A 17,706-nucleotide genomic window follows, 5' to 3' on the forward strand; every position below is an offset into this window, starting at 1 on the left:
AATTTCTTATACTATGAATACTAAGTTATACCACAGTTAGCATTCTTATCACTTTGCATTCTAATAGCATATTTTCTCTGAAGAAAATTAACCGAGTTAGCGAACTTGACTTTCTTAAGTAAACTTTTGAAGTAATCGTAGTTTCTAATTGTCTTGATACAGAATCATCAGAAGCGCTGAGTCTAATCTGACCCCATTTGGGCACCTTGACATTTTGTTTATTAAATGGATTGCAAAATTTGCCAAATTCCTACTGACTTTCCTCTTCAAATTGTGGAGTTTAGGAATTCTCAAATTTTGGTAACTTTATAAAAAGTGTTTGTGAAAAAATATTTATTTACCTATTTCATTGTGGCAGGTATATTGTTCATACGTAGGGACTCCTCAAGTCATAAATGAATCTAGTTACCAAAGTCCATTTCCACGTTGATTATTTAGAAATGGGAGTCATTTTCTCATGGAGACATTGCAGTTATACTTAGAATGACAAGATTATCCCCTAAATGCCTTTTAAACCCCTGTGCTACCATACCTTCCAAATCACAATTTGTATGCCTTAACCCATCATGAGTTAAATATTTCCATGTTTAGAGACCTCTAAGAGCTCTTTGCAGACCAGAGAGGGTAACCAAATTCAGCAATTCAAATGGAAAGGTTGCCTAACTTCTGCTCCTAACAGAATCAGAGGAGAATTTAACTTATTAGCCATGTCAGATGCCTGGTGAAGTAGAGACGTACTTTTCTCCCAAAGCTACAGTACAGTTACAAGCACAGCAAATACACTTATCCGTTCATGTGTTCCTTCAGTTATTCACCACATGTTAATTATGCAATGTCCTGGGTACCGTTCTAAGAGCTGGAGATGCCAAAGCACTTGTTTGTCCATTGAACAGTCTGTGGTTAGAAACTTACACAATTGTCAATAAGTCTTTCCATCTGCGATTTTCAATATCATTCGATGACTACTGCCACTCAATTCCCGGGTAAGACGTGACTTCCTGATACACATCCATCATCCGACAAAGACATATGGTTATACAGGCTGAACCAAATCTGAACTTTCACCCTCATCCCCTCTATGCCGCCCTATCTGGGAGTTTCTTTGTTAAAGATTTCACACAGTATCATTAGTCAGAGATTTGTTTGATTTCATTTCATTAGGAAACTTTTCCATATTGGCAAATGGTAGGTACAAGCAAAACACACACAATACTTATTCCAGGGTAAGCAAAAGACTCATCAAATTCTCTCTGGAAATATTTCAACTCTGCTTGTGTGAAGTCTGATCCTCTGTAGTCTCTCCAAGCCGCTCTCGGGCTGCATCTTATTAACAAACACTAAAGGGTTGCCCAAGCTTTACAGCTTTGTACTGTTACAGGCATGGGTGTCTAGGGGGCCTAGAAGTCTCCAACAAACAATAGTTTGATTGTAACCTTATTTGTTATGATGGCCTTTGAACGGCAACTGAATAATTCATACCCCGAACTCTGGTCTTTTCTAAGTTATTAAGATAATTAAGAGAGTAAAACATTGGGTCAGAAAAGAATTTATTCATTTTGGCTAACCTCCCCATTTCTAATTCATCTGCACTCGTCATGCGCAGTGAGGCATTGCTATGTGACGTTTTGGGGGAGCACGTGTTACTCTACTTATTACAAGATTACCATGAAGTCACACTTACAAATCTGTGGGTGTACATGCCCCTGTGACAAAGTAGATACCTTAGAATATCAGCTCCCTGACCTTATGAAGCTCCTGATGCATGCTCTTCCCATGGAAGAAATGCCACTTACCAAAGGTGATTCCTGTTTTTTAAAAAGACTCCTTAAAGGCTAAATATCTATAAGAATCTTGACCCCTTTCGAGTAGGCAATTTGGAAACATGGACCTTTGCATGGAAAATGAAAACAATGAGTCATAGAGGGTAAGCCAGAAAAGTGACTTGTCTGTCCTACAAGATGTTCACACATGGCTGGCATTGAAATTGGTTGTCTGTAGAATGGTTATCGAGAAGGCAGTATTAGCCTGTGTCCTCTTGGTCTCCCTGGAACAGGGTGACCCAGGCAGATGCTGTGGGTGCTTTAACCCTCGCAACACTGGTTTACAAGCCTCAGTAAATGTGTGCACTTCATCTGGCTCCTAAAACTCTTGGTACTCTTTGAACTCTGTCTTTGGAGAGATAGACATCAAGTTCACCTAGGAAAGGTGATGTGCTTATCTCAGAGGAGTGAAGGTGTCCAAGAAAGAGTCAGAGATCTATGATATAGGATTCTTTTCCTAGGGTTTTCTGAAATAAAACAAAAAAGGCCAACATTTTAGAGTGGGTTGGGGTGGGGGAAGAGGGATTTTACATGATTTTAACCAGCAAAAAATAAAAATAAGAGTTTATTATTCATGATTATTTAGTACTTCTGGTAACGACTCCATTGAGAAGACCTCCCTAGTGACCCCTGTGTCAACCCTTACATTAGAGACTGGGCCCGGGGTCAGCCTACTACTGGCTCCTTTCTCCCCAGCAATAAACCCACTCCCCGCTGTCTGGCACGACCCTGGCTGCATGTTTGAAGGTTAATACCCTCAGCCTACCTTGATAAGCCCACATGAAAGGTACAACACCAACATTACAATTCCTCTTGCAGAGTTTCAAAATTGCTCCATGCTATTTTTGGAAAAGGTCAGCAGTGCACTCAGCTGGAAAGAGCCCCAGACTTCAGGGAGGCCGACTGGGGACTGAACAGAAACTCCCCCACATTGGGGCTGTAATTTGGGTTCATTATTTTTCCTCTCAAGCTCTCCGAGCCTTAGTTTTCTCATCTATAAAACAGAGTAATAATATCTATCCTGCAGTGCTGACAGGGCTTCCTCTTTTTTTTTTTTTTTTTAATGTGAAAATGCAACTCATAAGGCCTGGCACATAAAAGGCATTTGATATTGGTTGTTTAAAATAATCAAAAATGCACACATTACAAAAGGGGCTCATGACATTAAGGAATAGGCTAAGTGAAAATGGAGTATTTTAAATCTCAAAGAGTATGTATCTCTAACTTAGCAAATCTAACACTACAACTCCAAATGTGGGGAAATGAAGCAATATCTAATATATTTTTAAATTTCACTTATATTTAAAGATTTTAGCCAATTTTTCCCTAGATTAATTCTCAAATTTGCTAAGAAGATCCCTGGACCCTCCTATCCTTTCTGCCTTTTTAAAAGAATCTCTCTTGCTCTCTCTTTTCTTGTCTTTCTTTCTTTTCTTTTTTTTTTTTTGTGGCAGTCTTGTTCATTTCCTCACTCTGGAGAGTCACATACAGAAAAAAGGCCATCAGAAGATGAGAGTGCCCATCTATGCAGATATTTCAGCAGATAGCACAAGATGGTTAGTGCCAGGGATGCTGAGGCTGGCTGAGCAAAAGGGAGTCAGAGAAATGTATCTCCAGGGGCAGATGGGATGGAGGGAGGAAGGACAATTAGGCCAGGAATGCAGGAAAGGAGAGAAGACCGAAAGCTAATCAACCCAGCAGCTAATGGATACAAAACAGAGCTTTGCAAAGGCCAGAGGTTTACACAAGATCCTGGCCAAAAGGAGCCTGAGTCCAGGGCCAAGCTAGGGTGAGGGGAGTGAGATTCTTGCCTTGTGCACAAAATTTAAGGGAGCACCACAAATTCAGTAATCGACATGAATAATGTTTTATTTTTTCCCTTTATTTGTTTAAATTATTTTTCTGTTGAGGTATAGTTGATGTACAATATCATATGTTTCAGGTGTACAATATAGTGACTCACAATTTTTAAAGATTATATTCCATTTATAGTTAATATAAAATATCAAAACACTATGAATAATGTTTTAATGTAATATTAAAAAAATAAAATTTAACAAAAACATCTATGAAGAAAAAAACTTGAAATTTCAAATAACGACAGTATTTGACCTTGAATTTGTAGCACTCACCTCACCCTAATCCCCACGCTCTCAATCCTGTCTTAATTAAAAATTTTTAAATTTTCTTCATAGATTTCTTTCATTAATTTTTGGCTTTTAAAATATTGCATTGAAATATGATTTACCTTGATGGCTGAGTTTGTTGGTGCCCCTTTAAATTCTGCACTTTAATTGAGGGCCTCCCCACATTACCCTAATCCTGGTCCTGCTGGGTGCAGAGGGGGCTGCTTGGGAGCTAAATGGAAATCAGCAGGACAACTTCTAGGAGGCTGTCTGTAGTGCTTTTAGGAATCCCAACACTGAATTATATTCTCAAGTTTATGTAAAAATAATTATTAGTAGGTGATAAAAAGTAGGCAATGGAGACCATTTATCTGACACTCTTGTCTTTATTGGTGTACGAGTTTGGTTCTGACTGATCAACTACATCACAAATTCCAATACAACAGATCTCATTTCCATCAGCGTGTCTGTATAATAAAGATTTCCAAGCTCTATTATCATTTATACATATGTGTGGACAAGCCCTGGAGGTTCTGAACATAGTAAAAGAATGCAGGTCATGTTTCAAGTCCACTCTCTTCAAACATAAGAGAGGGAAATAAAGTTAAGCAACACGTAGCAGTCAACAGAGACCCCTCCGTCTCCCACCTCTGCAGATCGTGGTGCAGCATCAGAGGGAGATGCCGTGCTGAGACCAGCACGGCAAAGCAGCAGGCAGGTGCCCAGCAAGCGGTAAGGGGTTCATTGCTTGTCATGGGGAAGCAGGGAGACCTCCGAGAGAGGACCACGCTAACACCCACACTGGGTGCCCGTTAGCAGAAGGATCTGCTTGGGGAATGTCATCCATACCAATCCACACAAGCCCCCTCTTTCCAAAAGTGGGCAGAAGGTGTGAAGACCATATGGATTCACCCCCAACCTCACAACCCCCTCCCATAGCTTGGCCCCCATGCAGAAGCTTGGCCCTCGAAAACACAGATCTCTTCTACAAGAACAAAAGAAGGCCCTGGGTTGTTAACACCAAGGACTGTACCCATGCATCAGTCATTAGACCCCATTCCGGCTAAGATCCACTTTAATTTAAAACTTGGGATGCAATGTGCAGGAAACAGCAGAGAGTATACACAAGCCCAGAGGAGACGCATGACTCAGGAAGTGAGTGATAAGGTCATTCCCTTTGCTACTCGGCCATTGTCTTCTTCCTCAAAGCTCAGGAGTTCAGGAATCTAAGGCAGAGCTCCCCATCATCAAAATGTTACTAAGAAAATGAGAGTTTTCCTCTTCCAAAACCAATGTTGATAAAGGTCTAGGTAGGGCTCAAGGAAAACTAAGACCTTATATGTACACAAAGGTATGTTAGTCAAAACTAAGGCTCTTAAGAGGGAGAGAAATATCCTAAAAGTGAACAGCACTTGGAAAAGAAGAAAATGGTCCTCTCAAAATAAGGCTTAAGCAGTGAGACAGAATCATAACTGCTTCTCTGGATATCAGGAAATGGCATTAATGGAACTAGGAACTTGGATGAAATGTCATCATTAGCATCATGGTTCCTGAACCCTAATATATAGAGAAAAGGAGGGAAGATGACAGAATGAGATGGGCAGAAAAGGACTTGATGTTTATGGGTCAGAGGAAGTAAAGCCAGGATAGAGACAATGTGAGGCCAATTAGTCCAGCTAGCCGGAGTACTCTATTAACAGAAAGTAAGACTAGGTCCCTGGGTAACCAGTTAGCTTCTCTCTGTTCATTAGCAACTCACTCGTAAAAGCAAACTCACTTGTAAAAGCAAACTCCTTTCAGGAGCAAGGGTGGGGATCGGTAGTGGGTATGAGAGTATAAACAGATCTGAAAATCCATCATTCTTTCAGGAAAACATGTGAGGTGGCTACTCAGTGGTGTCATCTCTGCTTATTTTATAAGCAGATATATCATGTAATCTCCTCTAAGGAAAGCATTCCATAATATGGAGACTAGCTCTTTTGATATAATTAGATAGTGCGGGATGGTATCCTGTCCCCTCTATATCAACCACTTATTGGAACATTAGGAATATTGCACTTAGTCTAAATGCCATCATTATCTCATAATGACCTAGGTTCTACTTTAATGCACCCAGAAGGTCAATGGCATGGTTAAATAAATGTGCTAAATAATAGCAACAGGGTAAAAAGAATGTTGATGTCTACCCATACTCATAACGTATATAGTAACTGATAAGCATAATAGAGAAACTAGGCATTAGATTATTGTTTCCTTTCTAGAATTCTTCCCACCCCCTTTGGTTCAAAGTCACACAAATCTAATCTCTTACAAATCATAGGAAAATATGTGTTCTGAACTCGTGTTTAGAACCTATCAACCTTAATATTACTGTGCAAAATGCCAACTCTGAAATACTCCTGTATGTCATACTATTGATAGAAGTCCCCTGGCCAGAACCCCAGCTTGGGCCTTGATGCCTGAGGCATGAGAAGAGGAAGCATTTCATGAGGGGAAGACTGGAGAATATTAGGCTACTGACTCCATCAAGTTTAGGTGAGGCTGAATGATTAAGGGGAGATTCCAATTCATCAGAGGTCCTTGCACAGCCGAGGAATCCTGGGTGGAAGAAAAGGCATCTCTAAATAGTGAGAATCATATCAGATGTAACCAGACTGGCCCTTTCAGATCCAGCACACTTGGCTCTCTGAAAGGAGCTACCCAGCTGGGGTGAAGAACTGGGGGCAAAAACTGATCCTCTGCTCCAGCTGAGCAGACAACTACATTTGGAGTCATCCAGAGAGCTGACCCTAAACTGGAGTGCTCAGCTTGCCTTGGCAGATCCGGGACCCTTTTGCTCCCTGAGTCCTGCAGGCCCATAACACAAGGCTCGTCTCCTCTGTGACACTCACCCTGGAAAAGCTAAGCTCCTCTGGATTCACGGTCCCTCAAAACCTGACCTGCCATGGCCAGTCCAGCCCAGCTCTGTCTTAATCCCTATGCATCACCAAGCAAATAGAAAATCTGACGCTGACAATAATATACCCAGCGAGCCTCCTATGGACCTTCCAACACAATTCACCCAAGACAAGCCTTTACTATAGAAATATGAACAAAGCCCAGTACAAATAAAGGCCAGGGTACAAGTGGTTAGACTTTATATCACAGGAGGTTAAAAGGACACTCATAAGACGAGGAAGTTGGATATCCAAAGGATATTATCAACAATTATGTCTGTTGGAATTATAGATGAGTTTTTATTTCATCTTTGTTTCTTATGTTTTCCAAATTTCCAACCACAACCTATATTATTTATTTTAAAGAATCACATTTTAGGGTACCTGCAGGCATTTTGGGTAAGGAGGACTCAATTCTGTCTTACTGGCAGAAATCATCAGAGCTACACCAACTAGGGTGACCAATCCATTATCATCTGCCCGGGACTGTCCCAGTTTTAACACTGAAAGTTTTGCAGCCTAAGAACCTCCTCAGCCCTGCGGGTGGAGGGGAGGTCACTGTGATACTGACATGTCCTTCTCCTTTGAGCCACAAATGCCGCCTTCTAATTTTTCCCTCCCTGAGGGAACCCAAGCATTCAGAAACACACAGCATCTTCTCAGCCAAAGGGAGCCGGCTCAGACAGAGGGCAGCGTGGACTCAGGAACCCTTTGGGCTGCTGTCTCCATCTCAGGAAGCAGCTTTCCTCCTAGAGGCTGAGCTCAAGGAGTGAGACTGCCTTTGTGCTTGGTTATCACGTTGAACTAAGTAGATCTCTCTCCAATTCTTTCCTGTCCATGGTGTGGAGCAAATTCATCTTACATGCCTTTCAAGAGAAGTAACAACTACCAAGAAAAACAGCAAACAAATAAACAAGTACAACATCGTGAATGAAAGGCAGCATGGCTGCACTTCATAAGGAGAGCTGGCATAATGACTAATCTGAGAAGATCCCAACCATGGTGGCTTACCCTCTCTGGCTGGCAGAATTAGCAAAGGCAGAGAAAACTTCACAAGGAGAAAACCTGCACTCTGTTACATTAGCTGCCATGAAGAATTGAACTGTGAGCCAGCATCGCATCCAAGAAAAACTCCCGTTCTTTCATTTCTCCTTAACGACAGGGAGCATTCAGTGTTCAAAGCATCTGGGTAGCAGGAGCTGCTTAGCAACATAAGAGGTTCCTCTGCATATGTGTTTGCTGAGCTGGTCCTGGCCCCCAATCTGCTGGCACGTGCAAGAGTGACCAACCAGATACCAAAATGGGGGTGCATTTGATAAATTCATCATGCTGGTATCCGCTCTCTAGTTGGGCTGGGCGTTGGGAAATACCCAGAAGAAAGGCAGTAGCATCCTGCATCTGCCTGCATGCTTCCAGCACATCACTGATGACTTGGTGAAAGTGGACTGAACTGTCTGATGTGTGAGGGGTGCATAAGTCCCTCTTGGTTGGCCGATAACGTGGAAGTAAAATCAGAATACCATTGTGAGTGTCTCCCTGATCTAAATCTATAATTGTTTTTCCCTTTTAGTCATTAAATGTAAGGTGGACTGCTTTCTCTAAGAGGTCTAGGTACCCTGTAACTGGGTGGTATTTCTTTTTTGATAACAAATAATATCACCCAGCAGTCAAATGCTAATAGAATGATGTCTCTTATTTTACTTAGTTGTAAATGTGCTTGAAACTGGTTTCCTAACAAATCTCCTCGATAGAGTTTGTAACATGGCTTACGTTTTACATGTAATTGTGCAGCACGTATTCGTTTCCTTTCTTCGAGGGAACTCAAGTTGCTTTTTTTAAGCATTATTTGATAGCTTCTTACCATCTCCTCTGGAGTTGAAAGGAGAATATAGTATCAAGCTGTTATAGCTGGCAATGGGGGACTATGGCACCAAGAGACAGAATTGGACTGGGACCTACAGAGGCTGAGCAATGTGCCATGAAGACCCCCACGAAATGAGTCGTAAGCTCACTGTGCCATAAACGAAGCAATTTCTAAGGATCCTAAAATAACTGCATTCTCTCGCCCCTAACACTCATGCTGGGCAAAACAGACTTAGGTTATTTTTAAAGTGCAGGCCATGGCCTTCAAAGGGATATAAACAGTTCCCAAAGTAGTTATTGTTTGGCCAATTAAATACTTAGAAGAAAACACACTTTTGAAAGACAAAATTAGTAGGCAAAGGACCTAGGAAAGTGCTATAGCAATTGTTTCTGCCTGTTTTTACTTCCATCAAATGGACCATCAAAATGGACCATGGGCACAGATTGCACTGAAGTTCAAAGATAACCTCTGATAACTCTCATCCCTTGATATAACGAGCTCCTGAGGTCTTGGATATGATTCAGAATTTTTGCTCATGTGTACTCAAAGTAATGTTACAAACATTTTCAAAACCTCTGCAGTTCTGTGAAAAATACCACTTCCATTCCCTCCCCTGGTTGGTAACAAAATGACAGGGTGGGTATGGCAGTTAAGGGGCGCAAGAGGGGTGTCCTGTGTGATCTTTTCAACTACTGTTAAAACACTCCCTCCCTTTATTATATTTAATCTCCTTAGTCTTAGCTGGTCTATGAATCTGTGCTTATCTACATAGTTGCCTAATAAGCATGTAACCAATGGGAAAACACACACACAAACATATATACACACGTGAACTATAATACTTGAAGTATGGCACACGCTGCAGGAAATCAATAAACATCCATTTCATTGGAAATGGAATTAAAGTGGAAAAAAGTCAGAATTCCTTATCTGCATCTGCCACAGAGTTACTAGCCCTAGATATACATAGAGGGCATGCGCTGTAAGAACAAACACATACAGTATGTATTTCAGGACAATTCTCATTTAATTTAGGCCCTCCGCCTAGGACCCTAGCTAATTTACAAGGCTGCTCTAGGAAAGACACAATTCTAGGGATGACAATGAGTCTATGGCATTTGCTTTTCCTGCAGGGGAAGCTATAACGCATTCCCACCCTTCAAGAGAACCCAAGATTGATGATTCGGGGGTTTTGCTGGTTAGAGTGGTATTTTTTCTCTTTCTTTCTTTCTTTCTTTTTCTTTCTTTCTTTTTCTTTCTTTCTTTCTTTCTTTCTTTTTTTTCCAGCTCAGAAGGTGTGTTTCCATTGTACCCTGTCAAAAATGTTCTTAGCGGTCAAGGAGAGGATAGCAGCACAGCTGCCCTTGAGCCGGGTTGGTCAGTCCTACTGGGAAAACACCCCGTGCGGACAGATGATGTGGTTTTCAGACACGTCTACACAGACTAGTTGAATTAAAGACCAACTCCAGCCTTGATGTTGCTGAGCTCCTCAGCTCCATCTTGCCATCCTGATTGATCGAGGAGATGGGTCTATAGTTAGAGTGGCATAGCACTTTGAGGGTTTAGTCATTAGAGCACACTGCTTTCTCTTGGGAAGGCAACTTCTTGCTTGGCTAGGTTTTGGAAGCTAAGGAGTGACGTCAAGTTGTTCTCTGGCCAGAATTTGCAGATAACCATAGAACTCTTCTCCTCCATCAGGCATGGATTTAGCCTCCTTTAGTTCCTGCAGTGACACAGGAGCCTCCAAATACCAAATTATTATCAGGCGGTCTTGGGGGAACCTCTGGGCCCTGCAATAAAGTAGACAGACTTGCTATTGGAAAGTGCTCAGGAGCAATTCAGCCCTGTTCAGATTGTTCTAAAATCCTGCAAACAACCTCTGGACTTTGTAAATGAAAACCTCACATAGCTCCTGAGAGTGAAAAATTACTTAGGGGGATAAAATTTATCATCATCCTTCACTCAAATGATCTTACACATCATTTAAAGAAATATGGTTTAATCATGATTTTTTGTTTGTTTGTTGTTCTGTTTTTAGAGCAAACCTACACGAGTAGGGAGGCTGTATTACTTTTGGACAAGCCATTTCTGAGCATTGTCTGTAAAATAAGGTGTATGTATTCATTGATCTTTAAGGTCACAAACAGTTGGTGGATTGTGGACCAAATCTGACTCTGCTGATGTATTTTGTTGGTTCCACCCAGCGTTTTAAATCTTGGAGAATTCACATAAAATATAAAATGCCTGCTCTCTCTGGAAAAATTGGAGTATCTGGTAATACCAAGCCCACATGCCATCATGACCTTCACTATACCATATCGTCTTTCTGATCTAGCCTGTTTCTCTCATATTGACCTGCCTGATCCTTGTCAGGGTTTAGGATCCTTGCTCTAAGCTATGCTATCATAGTGCATTGTGATTATACGATGAAGTCTTTCACCACTGGCCTCCCCAAGGAGACTCCCTGAGGGCAAGGAACATGCCATCATTATGACCGAATTTCCAATTCTTAGTATTGTAGGAATATTGTGGGTAGCCAATAAATATGTAATGAATTGAACTTCACCTTCTACATTAGATTCTTACAATTCAGTGAAATAAGCTGGGATCACTGTTTGTAAGAGCACACATATAAAGCCAACATCTTTGAATAGCAGGCAGCTTTAGGAAAGAGAAGTAAAAGTGCTGGTTTGTGACCCAAGCCTCTGATGGATCCAGAGCTTGGTGGTATACTGTCTATGTGATATTTTGCTTTAAGCACATGGGAAAAATTCCATACTTTTTCTGAGAGCTTCTTAAATTTGTTTTTCAGATGTAACCTATCCAACTTCTTGGAAGAGCCCTTCTTTAGAGATTGGTTGTAAAAATACTTGATGGGAATAACTTAACTGAAAGCTAAGCTCCCAAAATATCATGGGTCTATAGCAACAGATCCCTCTGTACATCAGATCTATGCATTTTGAAATATTTAAATTTCTGAATGACTACAATTAGGATCTTCAAAGAAAGGATTTTTTGTTAAAGGCTTATTTCTGCTAAATTCGCTATCTAAATCTATTTAAACTGGCTAACATGTTGTTAAAAATACATCTAACAAAGTCTACCCAGGCAAATTTAATAGGAAAGGACCCAATGTAAAAGGCTCAATGTAAAAGGTCCTCTATACTTGTTACAAGTCTGTTAGTAATTAATATTTCAGCAATATATAGCCATATCTGGTCAACATCTGGCCAACATCAAAGGCACATCATGTCCCATGCTATGAAGATGTAGTTCAACAAGTATAGTTTCTGCTCTCTAGGAGCTTACAATCTAACCTAATCAAGACTAGAGAAACATACACCAGAGTGGTCATACTCAGGACTTCACAAAAGGCAACAGATACACTGAAGATAAAGATAAAAAGTATGGGGTAAAGGATGACATTTAAGAAAGGGTAGAGGGAATGAGAGAAGTAAATTGCTTCTTCATTCCCATTTCTTTGAAAAAGGATTTATGGAAGATGTGTTATTTTAAGTGTTCTTAAAATCATGAAAGAGCATATGGCTTGATGCTTGGAAGAAATAAAATTTCTTCTGATATAAGATACTAAGTGATTGAGAACACTGAGCCAGTAAGGACTGCTGAGTGAAGGACCCAACAAGACTTTATAAGGAACAACTAAACAATCAATGGTCTGGCGCCCTCTGGTAGAGGGCAGAAGCTGAGGGGAAGCTGCAAGTCTCCTCAACTCTTCCAACTCTTTCTAAGTGGGAGTGGCTGAGCCACAAAACCAAGACTCCTCCAAAATTACCAAAATGTCTAATCCAAAACCTTTGTAAAAACTTCTATGAACTCTAGATTAGGGAAATGACCTTTGGAAATTTTCTTGTGGAATTTCTAAGGGAAGAAAGCACTTCTAGAAAGAACCACAGACTCAGAAGCCATCTAGCTCACTTGATTCTATAGGCTCTCATTTGTTTGCTTTCTTGCTGATTGGTTCATTTTCTCTTATTGGACTTGCTAGGCTAATGCTCTCTACTTGATTATTCAGCTTTATCTTTCCTCCATTGACAAAGAAAAGCAAATTTTTGAGTACAGGTTGATTTTAGTCAACTTCAATTTTAATGCAGTCTCAGGTTAACTAAAGTACATCATACAGACTGGTGCTGGTGGTGGTGACAGGGGTGTCAAAGTACTCTGTTCCTAGGGAGAACAATCAAAATGATGACAGAATCTCTCATTACACTATCTTGCTTTGCTTTGTTCAGTATTTGACTGTTACACATGCAGGGCATTTCAGGAACCATTGGAGGATGCGTATCTCAACAAAGAATGCACATTTTAAGCAAACCTCCACACATCATGTTCACACCATAATAATAATATTAGAATTAATAATACTTTGATTTCAAAGAATACCTTTTATTTCAAGGAGCTCAATATTCTTCACGTATGCTATTCTATTTATCTTGTCATGTTACATATTCAACTGAAAGCTATGTTGAGGTTCTGTCTCACACATTACAAGACTGTAATACTGTTCACCCTAATGATTAAATTCAAATCCATTGTTAAACATACCTCAGGATAAATTTGAATGAATAGGAGGAAATTACAGATGTTTCTTTATATTTGAAAAGATACTCACTGCTAAGTCCCCTTATCCATGAGCATTCTCAATGGAAAGTCAGTCCCCAATATCTAACCTTGAAATAGTCCTACCTTACCTGAGACAGGGCAGGAGAACAGTATTTAAGATGGGGCAAGAACATGCAGACAGACAAAAGGTACCCACTTGTCAGTGCCAGAGAACCCCTGGGACCTTAGCCACCTGATATTCTAGCCCTCATGGCCCCTTATTCATGTGTAAGGGAAGGCCTGGAGTTCCAGTGGCATAAGGCTGTTTGTCTACTGTGACTTTATTTCTTGTCCTCCAGGCTGTGTTCCAGTCTCTATATTTGAGCACTGGCTCAGAAGATAGGATAAGATAAAGATTCCAAGTTTCCCAACAGAGGCTAGTGGGTTAATTTGGTTCTAAGAAATATAACTCAGTGTACTTAACAGGCAGACCATCTGTTGTGATGTCCCTTTGCTATTGTGATATCACAACAAGCCTCATACTGGGAACTAGGACTGAACAAAGAAAACAGAACTACCTAAGTTGATACCACCTGTGTGCAACACAGAGAATTCCTGACTACCATTAGTGTATATCTTAAGGACTTTCAATGAACCAAATTTAAATCCCACCAATTGCTTGTCTTCTGTAACTGATGTATGTGCATTCTAATGACACTTCTAGTTTCTGTCTATCTTTTTCAAGATAAGCATGCCTTGATTCCAACTTCATGTTGACAAATGGTTTTGGAAAATGGATCTCAAGAGAAGTCAGTATCTTCCCACAGTTCCAATCCCAGCAGGAGACACACCCTGAGAACTCCATAATCAACAAACTAAATGATCTATTCCTTGGGCTCAAAGCCCCAAGGATCCTCAGACATTTCACACTGTACCCTCCCCTCAGTCATCCTCGTCAGGGACTCTGATAAGCATGCTGCTTGATACAGCTATGCAGCAAATGGGCCAATAAGTATAAACAGCTGTACTTACATGTGTCTGGCTTGAGCTGACTATTGGTGATGCCAAAGTACTGGGGATTTTCAATGACAGGAATCTTGGTCATTCCAATAATGACAGCATCAGGGCCACCCTCTGAAGACGACGGAGTGTTACTCCCATTGGAGATGTGATGGAGTGGGCTGGCAGAGTCATCATCATTGCTGATAACTGAGGCTGGGCCTGGAGTTGGAAAAATACATATTCTCCTGTAATTTTTCACGGTTTTGTTGAGCTATAATTCACATACCTAAAATTCACCCATTTAAAGTGTACAATTCAGTGGGTTTTAGCATATTCAAAGAGTTATGAAACCATCACTACAATCTAATTTTAGGAGATTTTTATCATCTCAATTAGCAGTCGCTTCCCATTCTCCCCACTTCCAGCCCTGGGCATCCACAAATTTACTTTTTATCTCTACGGATTTACCTATTTTGGACATTTCATATCAATGGGATCATATAATATGTGATCTTTGGGGCTTCTTTCACTTAGCCTAACGTTTTTAACGTTGATTCACGTTGTAGCATGCATCATTACTTTTTCCTTTTCATTGCCAAGTGATATTCCATTGCATGGATACACCCCATTTTGTTGATCCATTCATCAATTGATAGAAATTTGGGTTGTTTAAAATTTTTGGCTATTATGAATAATGTAGCTATGTGCATTCGTGTACAAGTGTTTGTGTGGATATATGTTTTCATTTCTCTTGGGTAGAAGTGCTGGGTCATATAGTAGCTTTACGGTTAACCTTTTCAGGAACTGCTAAACTGTTTTCCAAAGTGGCTGCACTACATACTTTATATCCGCAACAGCAATGTGTGAGGGTTCCAATTTCTTTACTTCCTTCTCCTGTAATTCAATATGCAGCTTTCCTCTCTGTTCTCTGAACATCTTTAGAACACTCTCTCATTGAAACTCCCAGCATGAATCTAGGATTCCTGCTGTACAGTGTACTGAAAGACGTCCTAGAAGTTCAAAGATCTGATCCTTTCACCACTCTCTGGACAAATCACTTAACTTTTTTGTACCTCTACATCTGCTTACATGTGTAAAATATGCAAAATAGTATCTGCTTGTTACTTTCTGAGACTGGAATGAAACTACTGATATGAAAATGTGCTTCATGAGTATGAATTACTACTAAGTATTACTAAATAAACTTATGAATAACTGGTCGACTACAATTGCATTGGCCTGTCCTACTACCATGCTCCACTTTCTGTATATTCTCTCAGCAGCGGCACCACTTTTGCACGCAAAATACTTTCACAGCAATAATGGACCAATCCCACGGCAAAGTTCCCTGTTTTGCCTTTAGCCATAACATTACTTGTAGTGTCATTACATGGATGTCTTTATACTAAAGCAATAACCAAAACATTTTTCATACCAGATTTAAACTTTCCAGTCCAGAGTCTCAGAACGTATATACCCATAAATACAGTCTACTGTATCTTATCTAAACAATTCAACCATTGACCTATAATGTTTGCAACCAAAAATACATTCACAGAGATAAAGGTCTACATTCATTGAAAACTTGCAAACAATTAAGATCTCAGTGGCTTTTGACAGACACGCCCTACAGGGAAAGTAGACAAAGCCCCCTAGTATAGTACACAGGATTCTACAGTATCCTGAATAGGTGCAGGGTCTTCCAGAAGGCTCCCACTGGCCAGGGCTACTATAATAAGCTAAGAGGAAGACAGGAAGAAAAGGATATGGAGGAAAGACAAAGGGAGGGCAATGAGAAGGCAAAATCCAATGTGCAGAGAAGACAAATGTGTACTGGGGAAATGAAAGCCTTAATCGCTATTTCCTGAGCAAGACCATGTGTGTTTGCCCAGCCCCCCAGGATGTTTCAGCACCTCCAGCAAATCTCTACCTCTTCCTCACATTTTACTTATTCTGTAAGAAGCACAGCGATAGAAACAAAAGTTGTTGTATCATACTTTTTTGAATTCCCTACGAAATATCACGGTAATCCATCCCCCAACCTCCAAGATCCATTTTCCCTCTTATATGGGGATTATCACAGTTTGTAGGGATAACGACATTCCCCAGCTAGCTGAATCTTAAACTAGGCAGGAGGCAGCCAACTGCTATTATAGGTAATTTTTTTTTTTTTTTCGGTACGTGGGCCTCTCACTACTGCGGCCTCTCCCGTTGCGGAGCACAGGCTCTGGACACACAGGCTCAGCGGCCATGGCTCACGGGCCCAGCCGCTCCACGGCATGTGGGATCTTCCCGGACCGGGGCACGAACCCGTGTCCCCCGCATCGTTAGGCGGACTCTCAACCACTGCGCCACCAGGGAAGCCCTATAGGTAATTTTTAAAAACACTCTCTCAAGGGGTTGTGTATTTAAGTTGCTTTTAATGATACACTCTGGCTTAATTCCACAAGCAAGTCCTTACACAGCCAATTTAGAAGCCACAGAACACTCAAAGCAAAGGCAAACTTACCAGTTGTATTCATCTTGAGCCTAGCTCACCAGTGTTAGTAAACAGTGGAAATTCTGCCAAGAATAGCTACACGGACAAGTCCTTTCTAATATCCTTAACCATCCCTGTTTTATCATTCTTGACAGGCCCCGATCACCCAGAGCTTAAACCCAGAGGGGGAAAATGGAAATGTGTTATGCTAAGCTTTCTGCATCTTGTCAATAAAACCTTCCCATCATGGGCTCCGTTGCTCCAGTCCCCGTGCAGCTGTCCCCTCCTTCGAGGTTACCAAAGCACGCTACTGTCCGAGCTCCCCGGGAAGGGTGCAGTAGAGGCCACACATTTCTCAACAGATTCCAGGCTTCACATTTACCCCCAGAAATGCAAGAGTTGTCATGTTCAAACACTCCACATGCTGTCAGAAGGCCAGCGATATCTGCTTCTGGACTCCCTGCAACAATTAGAAACGCACTGATCCCAGTTGCTTTTCCTCTGATTCCCTTTTGGCCCAGGACAGGCTATCCACATTCCCATAGCATTCAATCATTTAGGAGGAGGATGATACTTAGAAGACAATGTTGAAATTCCTCCAGGAATTTGGGCTCTGAAGCATCTGCCATGCACACAGTGGAGCCTTACTTAAAGAGTTCAACCAAGGGACTTGCTCTTCGCTTCTCCATCATCAGAGGACACCCTTTCCTTCCTGTGGCCTCGCTGAGTAAAACCCCCAACTCTGAGGTAACAGATTCCAAGGGGAGAGGTTCTCTGTTTGGGGGGAAATTTTTTAAGCACAGAAGCGGTATAAAGCACCAGAGGTAATCTTTCAAAAGCTTTTTCACTTTGCCAGAAGGTCACTGTTGACAAATCTGAGCAACATATAAACCTCAACAATTTATCAAGTGGAATGTTA

General features: G+C 41.0%; 1 protein-coding gene across 1 annotated transcript in view; it reads right to left on the reverse strand.

Annotated features, from left to right (window-relative positions):
- The window catches only part of LOC149748918 (BDNF/NT-3 growth factors receptor), a 166,107-nt gene extending 149,277 nt beyond the window's left edge, over positions 1–16,830 (reverse strand). Inside the window, exons 1-2 of the mRNA XM_089912623.1 lie at positions 16,818–16,830; positions 14,339–14,527 (exon numbers count right to left, since the gene is read on the reverse strand). Coding sequence (XP_089768749.1) covers positions 14,339–14,527; positions 16,818–16,830 — 202 coding nt within the window. The remainder of the gene's footprint in view (positions 1–14,338; positions 14,528–16,817) is intronic.
- Between the last annotated feature and the right edge of the window lie 876 nt (positions 16,831–17,706).

The sequence above is a fragment of the Delphinapterus leucas genome, chromosome 6, assembly GCF_059928025.1.
Source record: "Delphinapterus leucas isolate spDelLeu-1000000601 "Yukka" chromosome 6, BTC_Dleu_Yukka2, whole genome shotgun sequence".
Taxonomy (NCBI): domain Eukaryota; kingdom Metazoa; phylum Chordata; class Mammalia; order Artiodactyla; family Monodontidae; genus Delphinapterus; species Delphinapterus leucas.